Source organism: Elephas maximus, chromosome 25 (genome assembly GCF_024166365.1).
Source record: "Elephas maximus indicus isolate mEleMax1 chromosome 25, mEleMax1 primary haplotype, whole genome shotgun sequence".
In the NCBI taxonomy this organism is placed as follows: domain Eukaryota; kingdom Metazoa; phylum Chordata; class Mammalia; order Proboscidea; family Elephantidae; genus Elephas; species Elephas maximus.
This window is the reverse complement of record NC_064843.1, coordinates 48,026,255-48,043,127: the sequence shown is the minus strand read 5'-3', so window position 1 is coordinate 48,043,127 and position 16,873 is coordinate 48,026,255. Positions and strand designations below refer to the sequence as shown.

General features: G+C 40.2%; 1 protein-coding gene across 9 annotated transcripts in view; it reads right to left on the bottom strand.

The window, feature by feature from the left end:
- The window catches only part of PLCB4 (phospholipase C beta 4), a 446,434-nt gene that overhangs the window by 138,286 nt on the left and 291,275 nt on the right, over positions 1 to 16,873 (bottom strand). For all 9 annotated transcript variants that reach the window (XM_049869961.1, XM_049869962.1, XM_049869959.1 and 6 more), the window contains 3 exons: positions 9,221 to 9,301; positions 8,330 to 8,389; positions 6,901 to 7,044 (listed from right to left, as the gene is read on the bottom strand). In XM_049869961.1, the coding sequence (XP_049725918.1) occupies positions 6,901 to 7,044; positions 8,330 to 8,389; positions 9,221 to 9,301 (285 nt within the window). The remainder of the gene's footprint in view (positions 1 to 6,900; positions 7,045 to 8,329; positions 8,390 to 9,220; positions 9,302 to 16,873) is intronic.

Genomic DNA, 16,873 nt, shown 5'->3' with positions numbered 1-16,873 from the left:
GACTATGTCTCACATACTTCGGACATGTTATCAGGAGGGATCAGTCCCTGCAGAAGGACATCATGCTTGGTAAAGTAGAGAGTCAGTGAAAAAGAGAAAGACCTTCAATGAGATAGATTGGCACAGCGGCTGCAACAATGGGCTCAAGTGTAGCAACAACTGTGAGGATGGCGCAGGACCAGGCAGTGTTTCGTTCTGTTGTACGTGGGTTCGCTATGAGTCAGAACCGACCCAATGACACCTAACAACAACAACAATTTAATTAAACCCTTATTTGAAAATGGTTGAAATGGCTAATGTTTTGTTATATAAACTTCACTACAATTAAAATAAGTATATCAAAGATCCCATTCAAGACGTAGAAGAAAAAAGAAGTAAAAAGGCTTGCTCAAAGTCAGGAAAGCTGCTTCATATCAAAGTTGTTCCTCCATATAAAGTACATTTAAATTGAAAGTTGGCCGATTTGCCTGGATTAAATGTTTGGTTAAGTAAATTGTTCAGAAAGGTCAGACTTCAAGTGTAATAAGAGTACAAGATTAAGAATAGATTGAAGAGCTTTACTGGATAGATATTGCCAAACTACTTCTATACTGGAAACTCTCTTAATTGACCTCACTGGTCAGACCAACACTTGTCAGATGTACATAAGACCCATGTAAAAACACACTGACCCCCAGGGATTGCTGAACACTCACAGTTAGTAAGTTACTTTCCAGTATATTGCTCCATTTTCCTCTCACTATTGGCTTGCATGCTTACCATGAGTGACTTACGTTTGTACTTAAACTTACATTTGTTTATGTCAGTTGTGATATAAAGTTACATAGACCCATGGAATATTATTGTGGAAAGAAAGAGCGTTGTTGCTTTTCTAGTTGAACGTTTTGGAAAAACTTCTTTAAAGGTAAGCTGTTCAAAATTTTTTTCTCAAACTGTATGGGCAAGACAACTTAAAGGATTGGGGACAAAAGTCATGTAACAGTAGTTTTCCGTACTCAGATTGTTCCAAGGACGTCTTAAAGTTTCAGATCTACTTTAAAGAAACCAAACTGGATACATGATAAAATGCATTATGAGTGTGGTATACACCAGAAATACAGAGAACCCAATCAACAGGCCCTCACCTAAAGAAAAGCCTTCAGGCCTAACATTAAAAGATTGGCCAACTTTTGACAAATATTTATATGCCTCCAAGTTAAAAGAAAATGTTTAAGATATGTATATATTATTCTTTAAGACGATTATTTGTTTTAACTGACTTTTCTGATAAAATGATCAGAAATACAGCTTCCCACTCTTGTTGTTAGGTGGGGTCGCATCAGTTCCAACTCATAGTGACCGTATGTACAACAGCAGGAAACCCTGCAGAATCCTGCATTACACTTACAGTCATTGGTAATTTTCAGCCCATTGTTGCAGCCAATGTATCAATCCATCTCACTGAGGGTCTTCCACTTTTTCTCAGACCCTCTACCTTACCAAGCATGACGTTTTTCTCCAGGGACTGTTTGCTCTTGATAATATGTCCAAAGCATATGAAATGAAGTCTTACCATCCTCACTTCCAAGGAGCACTCTGGCTGTACTTCTTGCAAAACAGACATGTTTGTTCTTTTGGCAGTCCCTGGTATATTCAATATTTTTTGCCAACACCATAATTCAAAGGCATCAACACTTCTTTGGTCTTCCTTATTCATTGTTCAGCTTTTGCATACATATGAGGTAAATGAAAATACTATGGCTTGGGTCTGGCGCACTTTAGTCCTCATGGTGACATCTTTGCTTTTCAACACTTTAAAGAGGTCTTTGGCAGCAGATTTGCCCAATGTATTGAGTCTTTTGATTTCTTGACTGCTGTTTCCATGGGCATTGACTGTGGATCCAAGTAAAATGAAATCCTTAACAACTTCAATATTTTCTCTGATTATCATGATGTTGCTTATTGGTCTAGCTGTATTTTTGTTTTCTTTATGTTGAGGTGTAACCCATACCACGAAGGCTGTAGTCTTTGATCTTCATCAGTAAATGCTTCAAGTCCTCTTTACTTTTGGCAAGCAAGGTTGTATCATCTGCATATCACAAATTGTTAATTAGTCTTCCTCCAATCCTGATGCCATATTCTTCTTCATATAGTCTAGCTTCTTGTATTATTTGTTCAGCATACAGACTAAATAAGTATGGTGAAAGGATGCAACCGTGATGCACACCTTTCCTGATTTCAAGCCATGCAGTGTCCCCTTGTTCTGTTCAAATAACTGCCTCTTGGTCTATGTATAGGTTCTGCATGAGTACAATTAAGTGTTCTGGAATTTCCATTCTTCGCAATGTTATCCATAATTTGTTATGATCCACATAGTCGAATGTTTTTGCATAGTTAATAAAACGCTGGTAAACATCTTTGTGATATTCTCTGCTTTCAGCCAAGATCCATCTGACATCAGCAATGTTATCCCTCATTCCATGTCCTTTTCTGAATCCAGCTCAAATTTCTGGCAGTTCCCTGTCAATGTATGGCTGTAACAATTTTTGAATTATCTTCAGCAAAGTTTTATTTGCATGTGATATTCATGATACTGTTTAATAATTTCCGAATTCTGTTACATCACCTTGCTTTGGAATAGGCACAAATATAGATCTTCTCCAGTCGGTAGGCTAGGTAGCTGTCTTCCAAATTTCTTGGCATAGATGAGCGAGGGCTTCCAGCGTTGCATCCGTTGGTTGAAACGTCTCAACTGGTATCTTGTCAATTCCTGAAGCCCTGTTTTTCGCCAATGCTGTCAGTGTACCTTGGACTTCTTCCTTCGATACCACCAGTTTTTGATCATATGCTTCCCATTACACAGGCTAAGCGGGCTTTTACTGTAGTCCGTGGCCCCATGATTCCAGGCTCTGAAGCTACACCCGATTATAGAACAAAACCAAACCAGTTGCTGTTGGGTTGGCTGACTCGTGGCAACCCCGTGCATGTCAGAGTAGAACTGTGGCTTTACAGGGTTTTTAATAGCTGATTTTCAGAAGCAGATCACCAGGCCTTTCTTAGGAGGGACCTCTGGTTGGACTTGAATCCCTTTCAGTTAGCAGCCGAGCCCGTTAGCTGTTGGCACCACCCAGGGACTCTCCCTTCCTTACTTAAGGGGTACCACTAACTGAGTCACAAACACCATTTCAGGGACCCTGGGAGATCGCTACGATTCTCACTTGACCTGACTGAATTTGTTAGTTCTGCCATGATTTTGACCTGAGGTAATTATATCTGTGTGTCTTCTGCATAAATCTCTCACTTTGAAGGCTTGCCTGTTCTGCCAGGTATATACATATAGACTAGAAATAAACTGTCAGGGATGGGGAAAGTGTTGCCAGTGCTGGTGGTAGTAAATATTCTGACCTGGATTAATATAGTTAGTTTACGTTTTGAAATCAGGAAGTGGGCAAGGTTACCCACATACATATATATTTAATAAGAAATTTTGTTCAGTGTCTTCAAGTGCCAATTGATGACAAGGAGACGCTCTAATAACTGTGGACTGTTTCATTTGGACAGTGAGATTTATATTTGATTAATAAAATATTAAATTCTAAGTGATTGTTCCCAGAAGCTGAATCAGCATTGAGTTTGAACTGAAAATCCCGTACTGAATTCTTTTGTAGTCCTTACTGGTCTGGCTAGCTGCTCTTAAATTTCAGTGGACACGTTCCTAAAGGAAAACACGAATGTTATCTTTAAGTATGCATACCATTCCACCCAAATACACACATATACACTACCTATTTGTAAGTATAGGTTTCAGAGCATAGGTTCTTAAAGAAATTGGGCCAAGACTGATAGCACTCAAGTCACAGGAAACAAAAACATTATAGGATTTACTGATCTGAGCCATCTTCCCAGGGTGCCCTTGTTCAGGGCATGAAGTACGGTTGGCAGCATCATAAAGGGAATCCAAAGGCCTAGGAGTTTTAAACTGGTTTCTGCCCCTAGCCTGCTGTGTGGTCTTAGATGTGTTCTTTTACCGCTCCGGCTTCGTTTTCCTCATCTGAAAAGTGAGGCGATAAGAAACCTTTCTAAGTTCCATTTCCAGGTCGAAAATTCTGTGACTCTGTGATCATAGTAGCTAACACACATCAAGGGGCTTTCAGTGAGAAAACTAGTAGAGTGAGCACTTTATACGTAATGACACACTTAATCCTTACAGGAATCTTTACAGTAGATATTTTTGTATCATTCCCATTTTACAGATGAAGAAAATGAGGCACGGAGAGGTAGGTCATGTGGCTAAGTCACGCAGCTGGTAAGTGGAAGAGCAAGGATACACACCCAGGCAATTTGGCCCCAAAGAACAAATTCCCGAGCACTATGTCATGCTGTGGAGGGAGCCCTGTTGGTGCAGTGGTTAAGAGCTCAGCTGCTAACCAAAAGGTTGGCAATTCGAATCCACCAGCTGCTCCTCGGAAACTCTATGGGGCAGTCCTACTCCGTCCGATAGGGTCGCTACGAGTCAGAATCAACTCGACGGCAATGGGTTTGGTTTTTTTTTTTTCTCTGATGTCATACTGTGTCTTGTAATATAACATGTTGACAAAAGTCAAGAAACACAGATCTACAGAAATGTCTTTTCCAAAATTTCAGGTGGCTAAATATACGTATCTGATTAACAAATCTTTTTGTGTGATCAGCATGGACTTCTGGGATTGAATGTTGCTATGGCAAATAGTGACTAGAAGATCTTTGTAGCAAATAGGCAGGTGTGAACTACAAGAAGAAGGAACAATGTTTGTTTAGATCAGCAGGGTTAAAGAAACCATTCAAACTAGGTGTCATATGAGCAGAGTAATAAAGCGACTTGAAAGTGCTGTAAAATCTGTTCTGCCAAAGCAAAGTGGCCGGGAACAATAGCACAAAACCAACAAAACCACCACCCAAGGACAGAAGCAAAGGCCCTTGTGGGACATGGAGCATCCATTCCTTACTCCAAGGCCACAAGGCCCAGAGCTTCCCAAACTTCACCGCCCATGCGAATCGCCTGGGGGAGTCAGTAGAACTCAGTTCTGCCACGAGTTAGCTCTGAGTCCAGGGTCAAGTCTTTTAATCTCAGTTTCCTCAAATGATCTTACTTATATATGCCCTTCTCTCTCTAAAAATTGACATTTCTAACGATTCCCTTCTCATTCAACCTTGCCCTGAGTTTCCTCTCGTGGAATTAATGGGAAAATAAAATGCCTCCAATCACCCCTGGTCTCTGACAGGGAGAGTAAAGGTTCAGTCCTCTTTACACATACTGTAGAAGGATAACGGGAGCTCTGTTCAGAGGTAAAAATACCCTAAAAATACAGGATTTGCAGAAAAAAATGATCTGTTCGAGGCTTTCTACTTTGGCCAATTCTATCTGAGACTCTTTTTTCGAGGTAATGATATACTGGGTATGGTATTAGAAGACACATCTTAATCCAGTACTATTAAACCTAACTGAGGAAGAGGGAGTTTGGACTTCTTATCCATCTAGACCTGTGCAGTCCAATATGGTAGCCATCAGCCATATGTAGATATTCAGCACTTGAAACTTGGCTAGTTTCAACTGAAGATACACCAGATTTTGAAGGCTTAGTATAATCAACAGAACGTAAAATCTCATTACCTAATAATTTTTATATTGATTTTATGTTAAAATGACAATATTTTAGATAAACTGGGTTGAAAAGAATATTTTACTGGGACTAATTTCACCTGTTCCTTTTTAACTTTATAAACGTGGCTTCTAGAAAAATCTAAATGACGTATTTGGCTCACATTGTGTTTCTACTAGACAGTGCTGATCTAGATCTTGCTCCTCAAATTGTGTTTCTCAGGCCACCAGTGGCATGAACTAGGAGCCTGTTAGAAATGCAGAATCTTGTTTCTACCCCAGCCAAAAATACAAAACCTATTGCCGTTGAGTCAATTCCAACTCATAGCGACCATACAGGACTGTGCTATAGGTTTTCCAAGGCTGTAATCTTTGTTTTTTTAATCTTTACATAAGTAGATTGCCATATATTTCTCCCTTAGAGCGGCTGGTGGATTTGAACCACTGACCTTTTGGTTAGCAGCTGAGCATTTAACCACTGTGCTACCATGGCTCCTTGATCCTATCCCAAACCTGCTGAACCAGAATCTACATTTAACAAGATTCCAGGTGATTCTTGTGCATAGTCAAGTTTGAGAAATGCTGGGCTGATTTTTCCTATACTGTATCACAGTTGGTATTTAGGTTCTTTGTGTACATGAGTGACATCTTAAGAGGGTATTGTGCTTGCTGAATTTTCTACATGAATAATGTAGCAATGGAAGTTTTTTTTTTAATTTTAAATTAATGATAAAAATCTAAAGTCTATCTTAAAATTATATAATGCATAAAAATTACACATACACAATATATATACATATATATGGGGCCCTGGTGGCACAGGGCATCCCTGGTGGTGCCGTGGTTAAGTGCTGGGCTACTAACCAAAAGGCAGGCAGTTTGAATTTACCAGCTGCTCCTTGGAAACCATATGAGGCAGTTCTACTCTGTCCTGTAGGGTTACTGTGAGTCGGAATCAACTTGACAGCCCAGAGTACAGTGGCATAGTGATTATGAGCTTAGCTGCTAACCAAAAGATCAGTAATTCAAATCTACCAGCCACTCCTTGGAAACCCTATGGGACAGTTCTACCCTGTCATATAGGATCACCGTGAGTTGGAATCGGCTCAATGGCAACAGGTTTGGTGTGTATATATATATATATACACACACACACACATATGTATACATATATATGTATATAGATATATACATATACATATATATACACACACACATACATGTATACACACACGCATACATACAGCAGGAGGGAGGGAGGCTGGCTGTTAAACCAAGGCTACCTTAGTTACTTCCGGATTTTCAGCCACCATGTAAGTGAAACTGATGTTCACCAGATCTGTACCGCTGCAGACACACACTATCCGCCCTTCCAGGTCATTTTCTGATTTTCCGACAGCTTCGAGAGCCGCCAAGATTTTTGGGTCCTGTATAGAGATATGTTAGACACATACAGAAAAGATATGTTAGATCACAGAGCGCAGAGGAAACATGGTAAAAAGAGACCTGGTTTGACATATTAATACACATAGGCAAATGTTTTCTTTTTATCTAAAATGCCCAGATATCTATCATGATTCTAAACCTGTAGAGGTGAAATCTATAACATTATGTACTACTTGACATGGTTTTGATTAGAAAGGTATTATAATAGTATTGATTTAGAAAACTAGGTGTGAAGGTCTTTCCTTAGATTTTGGGTTCTAGTTCTTTGAGGTCCTAGATTGTGATAATAGTTTGGAAACTGCCTGTGTCCATGAAAATAGAAGAAGTCTCCCACTGCCGAAGACAGTCTTTCCCTGAGGTTTTGCACAGAACTGGCACAAGCATGGTATTACCACTACCAACAATCAAGGGTTACTCTCAAAAGTGAGATTACATTTTTCAAGTAGCCTGGATTACAAAGAGTGAATATTTTCATCTCTAGAAGACGTGGCATCCTCCACTGGAATGAAGGCTATGTAAACTGATTCATTAGGTGAAATAATGCCTTTGTTCCCCAAAAGAACTCAGGACAAAATGCCAACATACAGATACCCAGAGAATTTAACTAGTATAAAAGATGATGGCTTTTTTTTTTTGGTCTTTTTAAACAAAGTGAGTAATGTAATTTTGTTTTGAACATCTAAAAACCTGCAGGTCTTTTATGGAACAGAGACTAAATACTGTGCCAGAATATTCTAAAAAGAGACGTCTTTTAAATTCCAAGCACCACTATGCAAACAGCTCCTTATTCAAACAAGTCAGTCACTGTGAAGGAGGCTGATTTATGCACTCTGTCGCTCTTTTTTTTTCCCTCAGAGGCAAACTGAGCCTTCAAGGTGAGGCAAGATTACCGTGCACAGGTGCACAAATATGGAAACACCCAAGCCAGTTCCATTTCTGCATCAACCACAGACCAGAGTGGATCACTGTTTGCTCAAAAACAGGGGCTTGTCAAATTAATTTCCCAGTGAAGGGAACTGTTCCTTTGATGTTGGCCTCACTCAAGGGTCTTTGTTTTCAAAGATTCACAACTTTTTAATACAGTTAAAGAAAACGCAATCCAATTCACCCAACAGTTACAGATGAGAGGATTTCTAAATGGCATCTGTTCTCAGTTCACAGCTGATGATTTCGGGGGAAGTAACAGGATAAACGGATTCTGAAGGCCATTTCCATCCTAAGTAAATCTGCATTTAGAAGAAGAGTATAAACATCAATCACAGGTACCTTGGGTACGGCTCCCAGCCGAATACTGTTGATGAGGGAGCATTCTAGCACTTGCCCTTCCTGCGGAGAAAGAATGCAACACAGCGAGTAAGCTTCAATTCTGCCAGACCTGCGGCACAGACAAGGTGCTTAAGGAAATGATTGTGATGATGAAGGCAAAACTGATTCGGGTAAGCTTGAAGAGGTAGTGAAAAGCAAACAACAACAATCGTCTCCAACTATCAGAAATAGTCAAGACCCCTAAACATTCCATTTAAACATATATGTAGGATTACAACTCTGAATCATTACTTTTAGAATTGTGCTCATTTTTATATACAATATCATTAACCATGTTTGTATATCACTAAATATATGTGTGCGTATCAAATATTAAGTGGGCATAATGCTAACTTTTACGTATACGCTTAAAATTCTACTTTTCTTAGATTCAACTCAAATGTTCATTAAATGTGTCACGCATTGGGTTAAATTCTGGGATATAACAAAATGACTACACTCTTAACGCACCCTTAGATTTCAGCTTGAACAACTCTTTTTTCTAGAAACTTCTTAACCCCAAGACTAAATCAGACATGCCTGTCTTACGCTTTTGTAACTGCCTACTGCCTGAACTTTTCTTTCGCAACAGGCAATAACTAGTAACTTTTATTTACTTATTTATTTATTGGAGGCTCGACTTTGCTCCTAGACTGGAAACTCTGAGGCTATGATGATGTTCTCGATCACCACTGTATCCCCAATGCTGGCGCATGGAAGCACATTTAAAAAATCTTGAATGAATGAATGAGTGCGCATAGGGTCCATGCCCTTAAGAGTCAGTCTTGTCGAGAAATAAAGCAGCTTAAACCAGACAGCAGATAAGAATGACTTGCTGTTTCTCTGCCATACCTTGCCTTCGCTTTTCCAGGTCAGAAAGAAGCCAAATTCATCCACTTTGAAGAGGCAGTTGGGTTCAAACACAAAGGATTCCTGTTAAGAAGAAATGTGTTGATCTGCATGACTCACAGCATTTTGAATCTAATAAAAATGCAAACATCTTTTAGCCTCCAAACAAGGGAAAATTAGAAATCACCCTTTTGCATTGTGAATCTAATGACCACGTTTCTTATTATGTTATATTATATTATGGAAACTCTTTACCTTAGTTTTTGTATGGAAAGGCTGATGAATCTTATACAGCATCTTTCTACTGGACAGGTTTAAGAACAAAACACACTGATGTCCTAAAGGTCATAGAGAAGAAAGGTTTCCCAAGATCTGGAAAATGAGCTTGTGGAGGCCCAGCTCAGAGCCAGTTGGCCTCCCCCCCACCAAAAAGAATCATTTTCTTCATCTGCTATAATGTCAAAATTCAGGAGATAATTTTTTTTTTTTTTTTGGTCTGTACAGTTCAGCATTCAGATGTTTGGTCTGAAAATTGCTGAGGCTTTTCCTTTTATTCCCATTCTCATTTGGCGTCCTATAAACCAGGACCTGAGTCGCACTTTCAGCTACTCAAAGTGTAGTCCTTGGACCAGCAGCATCAGTATCACCTGGGAGCTTGAATGAATTACTTATTCTAGGGACCCAGGCCAAAGGAGCCTTGGTGGTACGATGGTTAAGCGCTCAGCCACTAACAGAAAGGTTGAAAGGTCCGTGGGAGAAAACACCTACCGATCTGCTCCCATAAAGATTACAGCCTAAGAAACCCTATGGGGCAGTTCTGCCCTGTCATACAAGATTGGACTCAACTCGACGGCACATAACAACAGCAACAGGGTCCCAGCCCAGATGGAGTGAAACGGAGTCTCTGGAGTACAGCCTAGCAATCGGTGTTCCAACAAGCCCTCGAGGTGATTCTGATGTATACTAAAGTTTGAGAGCCAATGCTGTGGACTTTGATACCAGCAATTCTTGTGAAAACTAGAGAATCAAATTGGAATCAAGAAGGAATATAAGCCAAATTCAGGGGCACTACAGCAGCTGTGCCGTACGCCAACCGATTCCTAGTCTTCAGTAAGAGAGCACCATTGTGCTTAGGGATATCAGCAAAGTTCTATGTCAATGAGAAAAAGGATGTTCAGGAAATGAACCCAGATGCCCTGTGCCCTCTGTTTGCATTACACCAAGACTTGGCAGCCATACTTCAACAAAACCACATGTTCTTTTTATGATCTAAAGAACTGGTCTTCCTAGATAATTGCACCAGCAGCAATAAGGAAACTTTCTGGCAGACGACCGATCAAGGCAGTGACTTAAAGCAAATAAATAGTAATTACAGGATTAAGATTTTAAGGGTAGTTCCGATTCTTAGTTTCACCCATCAAACTGTATACTCCTAAATTCCAGGGACACAGTAACATTCATCAAAGTAAGTCCAATGTCAAGAAACTGAGCCACCACAAAGTGTCAGAAATTAGAGTCCTAGGGAACATGAACAAAGTCAGTCTTCAAGTTTGTCTGGCTAGCTTTCTGAGAGTTGAAGAATTATTATATATGTTTCAACTCTGTATCAGGCAGGTGCTGGGTACTGCAGACAGGATAATGAATAAGACAAAGGGAGGAGCATGGTATGACTTTTGCCTTTGGAGTCAAATGGACCTGAATTCAAATCCCAGCTCTGCTGCTTATTACTTATTTTCTCCTGGAAAGAACCTTTCAAAGTCTCAAAATCCTTGTCATATAAGTGGAAGTATTTACACCCACCTTTCAGGATTCTTGGAAACTCTGGGGGCATAGAGGTTAAGAGCTACAGCTGCTAACCAAAAGGTCGGCAGTTCGAATCTACCACGTGCTCCTTGGAAACTCTATAGGGCAGTTCTACTCTGTCCTATACGGTCGCTATGAGTTGGAATCAGCTCAACAGCGATGGGTTTGGTTTTTCAGGCTTCTTGTCGGAATTAAGTAAAATGGTGAATGTAAGGAGCTTGGTACATAGTTACAACTCAGCAAGTGGTCTATTGTCAGTAATGTATGGTTCGAATTTATAATAGTGGTAGCAAAATATTAACACTATTGCCAATATGTGACTTTTTTTGAACCTCAAAAATGGCATTTTTGGATGCTCAGCCTTTCAGAAGAGGCTTTACCCAGAAGTGGACACTTGAGATGGGTCTTAAAGAAAGAGTAGTTATTATTCAGGTGACAAAGCATGCCAGGCAGAGGAACGGGCATTTGCAAAGATACGTAGGCTTGACCTGACACTGGAGTCTTCTGAGGAGTTTGGTGTGCTTAGAACACCCCAGGGGAATGGCAGGGAATGAGAACACATAAATAAGGGATGGCCAAGAGGGTCTTGTAGCCATGCTAAAGGTACTAGGCTTCACCCAAAAGTCTAGGGGGAGTATTATATCATTATTGTTTAGGACATGAGAATTATCAACTAATTAAGACATGAAAATAAACATATTTTAGAATACTTCCTGTTATGGATTGCATTATGTCCCCGAAAAAGGTATGTTGAAATCCTAACCCCTATACCTGTGGATGTGACCTCATCTGGGAATAGCAAGTTTTTCTTTTGTTATGTTTTTGTTATGTTAATGAGGTCATACCAGAGTAAAATGGGACTGAAACCTAATCCCTTCTGAGTGGTATCTTATAAAGTACAGACACAGAAACAGACACACGGGGGAAGATGGAGGCTATGTGAAGATACATCTACAAGCAGCTAAGAAATGCCCAGAGCTACGGAAGCTGAAAGGGATAGGTACCTTCCCCTAGAACCAACAGAGACAGAGGGATAAAGACAGAGTCAGAGAAAGAGAGAGAGAGTGCCTGTCCCTGCTGACAACCTGAATTCAGACTCCTTGCCTCCAATTCCTGTTCTTTAAAGGAAACCACTTGTGGTATCTTTTGTTACAGGAGCACTAGGTAACTAAGACAATTCCTAAGCAATGTCTGACAGTAATGAAGAATTTCGGTGCAGCGTTCAAAAAGTATGTCCTAAAGTGGTGTTTATAGAGTAGACTCAAATTATTATCATTTATTTAGGTACACTCTATGCCAAATAAGGATTTGAGATGACCCATGAAACATACACAACAAATAAGAATGGTTTTCCAAATTATTTGAAGCTGGTCTTTCACTCAGTTCCTTGACCTCCTTAACTATAATGACTTTTTCTTTCTTACTCAGCTACCCAGTGGCCCTCCAGGGCTTGTCATTACCACCTTGAAATTTCAGTTCTTAACTACCCACCACCCCGCGTCTTAGACCACCACATCTAGCTCCTAGCCCTAAAGTCCTTCTCTTCTACATTTATTTGACTTCTTTGCAACCTTCTATTCATGAACCCTACTAATCTCTCACTATGCGTCCGACTACTCCCCCTTTTACTTCCATCCTTATCCAGCTTTTTGCCATGGTCCAACATTACAATCACTCCCTCACAGATACCCTCAACTCCCATGTGTCATTTTCTATTTTGTTGATTAAAAAAAGGTCTACCCTAACCATGTTTTAGCACTGGCCTTGATGGGGGGAAAAAAAAATTCACAAAATTGAATTTCAGGCTGTATTTAAAAACCTCCAATGGAGAGTCAACACTGAACTTCGGCCTTATAATTCTTTCTTGGACAGGACTATTTCCTTGCTTCTCCTCAATCCCCTTCCTCTCAGCCAATCACTGTACTTCACTGAATAAAGAGAAGACATCAGACAGGATTCCCCACATCCTCTTAATGTTCTCCTTTTTCCCTTCTAATAAAGCATGCTTTTTCCCATCCAAGGTCAACCCCCCTACTTCTGTTCCGGATCTCATTCTCTTCCGCCTACCCAAGGACTTCGGTCCTCCGTTTATCAACATGCAGCACCCATCAGTTTTTTCTTCTCTATGAGATCATGTTTATTAGCACACCAATAAGTTCTAGTTGCTTTCCCACTCCCTCCTTCATTTACTACCCCACCTCTCTGACCCCTTTCAGGGCATAATATCTTGAAAAGTTTGTCTATACTCACTATCTCCACCACCTCTCTTCCATTCCATGTTTGATTGACTCCATCTGGTGTCCATTCCTATCATTCCCTGAAACTTCTCTGGCCATGACTTCTATGCAGCCAAATGCAGTGAACACATCCCTTTTCTCACCTGATTTGATCGCTTAGTGGTTGACTATTCCCTCCTTCTTGAAAACTCTCCAATCTCAATATCCTGGTTTTATTCTATTTCCTTAATCTTATTTCCTGCTTTTTCTTTCTGTATCCAATTTCTACATATTCCCAGGACTTGGTTTTGGGAATTCTCATTTCTATTGTGTTCCTAGAACTCACTCAGTCCCATGGCTTAAATACCATTTATTTGCTGATGACTCCCAAATTTATAATACCAGGCCAGTCCTCTCTGAGTTACAAATTCAGATATCTAACTCTCTACTTGACTTCTCCACTGGGATGTCTCAAAATTAACATGTTCAGACTGAATTGTTTATTCCTTATCCCTCTCTCCAAGCCTCTCTATCACAAGACTTTCTTAGTTCAATAAATGTAACTAATATTTACCCATTTATTGAAGTGAGAAATCCTTGACTTTCCCTTACCCTCCCCTCTTGCTTCTATTAACAAGTCTACTTCCACAGCATTTTTCATAAATGTCCACTTTACTCCATTTGTATCACCAACACCTTGGTTCAAACCACCATCATCTCTCCCCTGGATTGGTCTTTCCACTTCTACTCTTTCTTTCCATGGTGACCAAATTGATGCTTTAAACTTTTAATCAGCTCATTAAAACCATTTGGTGTGTTCCCATCACATTTAGGATAAAATCCCAACTTCTTTCCATGGCCTAAAATGTCTTGGATAATCCAGATCCTACAGGCCTTTCCAACCTTATATCATTCTTCTTCATGGCAGTCATCACAACTTTTTTCCTTGAACCTCTCAAGCCCTTTCTAGCCTTAGGGCCTTTGAACTTGTAGCTCTTGCTGCTTAGAAGTCTCCTTCTCCTGCCCTTAGCATGGCTGGTTCCTCTTCATCCTACAAACCAGAAAACCCACTGCCATCGAGTCGATTCCGACTCATAGCGACCCTATAGGACAGAGTAGAACTACCCCATAGACTTTCCAAGGAGCACCTGGCGGATTTGAACTGCCAACCTCTTGGTTAACAGCTGCAGCACTTAACCACTATGCCACCAAGGTTTGCCTTGCCTTAATTATTCCCTGTTGAGAGAGGCTTTCCCTGAGCTCCTTAAGTAGGTCTCTCATTTGATTCTCTGTTATAGTATCCCAATAATTTCCTTTCTAGCCCTGATTATGATCTCATTTCTTTGTTTAGCAGTTTGTTGATTGGTTTCCATACCAGAATGTAACCTCCATGACAGCAGTGCTCAAAGCAGTCTTATTTACCTTTGTGTTCCTCACACGCAGTACACCAAAAAAAAAAAAAAGGCATCCCTGAAATTATTTCATGAACTAAAAAACTGAATGAACAAATGATATTTTGTTTCAGATAAAACATTTTGCAGCAGGTCACTATATAAATCAAATAAAGAAGAAGTTGCTCAAGTTGAGGGGGTTGGGCCAGGCCCAGAACCCATTAGGGTCAGTCCTTGGAGGCCTGTCATGGACAGATGTACAAATAAAAGGGTACTGCGTTGAGGCAATCTCCTTGAAGCACAGGGTGCCCTTTTCTAATTCATACAAACTCAACTCAGAGGTTGGGGGTGGCTTCAAGGCACCCTCTGGGATCCCTACTTGACCAAGAAAACCATTTGAATCTCACTGAAAGAAATAATTTTCTAAATATGATAAGAAATCTGGGCAAGGAGGGGGGAAAGTAGGTAGAAGAGTAAAATTAGAATAGAGAAAAAGGTAACAAAACAAAATGGAAAAAAAAAATATCATTTACCAGGTGCACACGCAGTCTGTAAGATAAAAACATCAGCTGTCAGGAGAAGCAATTGCCAGAACAGAAATGTACCAGTGAGGCCTCAGAAAGGAGTCCTGACTGACGCTAAAGACAAGGTTCCTGACAAAACCCCATAAAAAAATGAGCTCATCAACTGTAGCCAAAATGTTCTTGGATCAAATGTGTTCAAACCACTCATAAAAAATCAGAATGTAATTGTGAGAGTCATGTGGCCATCAGATGGAAAGGAACACAAACACAACCTGCTTCAGTTTCTCTTTACCTCCCACTGACAAAGATGTGGATCTCTCTGATGACTAAAGGCTCACAACCTCGAATCTTTTTTCCCTAACAGTCGTTTTAAATTTCACACTGATACCTACTGACCAGAACCTGGGCTGTGGCCCCGTGACCAGATCAAGGCAGTAACAGCCTAAGTCTCATTGCCAGGAACACTCCCCTACAGACCTGAGCACTGCAGGGGACATCACAAAAGGAAGCTGGGCTCTTTCGCCTTTGCAAATCTGTTTGTTCTGCAGTTGACCAATGGTAATGGAACTCTCTGGTAACGAAACAAACCCCAGTAGAACTTCTTTCAGGGGGTCTAGAATTTCATTTCTCATATGACTCAGTTAAGATTCATTCATTTAAATCTTTCGAAGTTAATTTGTAAAGTCCACCGGTCTGAAATGGTGTTAGCCTCTCTTTGTCCTTCTCTCTCCCTGAAGCATCCCTGATGTGGGCATTTTGAGGCCAAATCTGGATAATCTGAGAGGGTTTACATGTGGCAGCAGGACACTGGGGACAGGCTCCCCCAGTCTTGCCAGAGAATGCTTTAGGCAATCATTCCTAAGAAATTCAGCAACTACCTCTCAGCTTGCAGAAGGAAGAACAAAATCAACAAAGCGTGTCTTTAGGAGAAGTACATGGTCACTCAAAGTAACCTTCTTGGGCAGGCAAAAGTATCACACAAGTCTAATATTCCTTAGCGATGTAAATAGGGAAAAATTAAAGAGGACCAGATTACTCAGAGCCAGGTAGATAAGTAGTATTTTGTAATAATGCCTACAATAAATATTATAAACGTATATGTCACCCCCTGCAAAAAAAAAAAAAAAAAATCTAAGAACAACAGGACACATGGTTTGCAGAGATGCTTGAAACATGGTCACAAGCTGGTAACTCCTTCTTGTTACTAAATCATTTCTAATTAAAACATGATTAGCTCCCGAATAATAAATTACACTGAACAAGTGATTATAATATAGCCACACAGAAGACATAAAAAAAAAAAAAAAAAAAAAATTTTTTTTTTTTTTACACAGAAGACATAACAGGCAGTCCTAGGAAAGAACATTTTATTTGATTTTTTTTCTCTTTTTTATTTACCGTACTTTAGATGAAGGTTTACAGAACAAACTAGCTTCTCATTAAACAGTACACATACTGTTTTCTGACACTGGTTACCAACCCCACGACATGTCAACACTCTCCCTTCTTGATGTTGGGTTCACCACTACCAGCTTTCCTGTCCCCTCCTGCCTTCTAGTTCTTGCCCCTGGCTGGTGTGCCCATTAAGTCTCGTTTTGTTTTATGGGCCTGTCTAACCTTTGCACGAAGGATGGACCTCAGGAGTGACGTCATTACCGAGCTAAAACTGTGTCTGGGGGCCATACTCCAGGGGTTTTCCAGTCTCTCTCAAGCCAGTAAGCC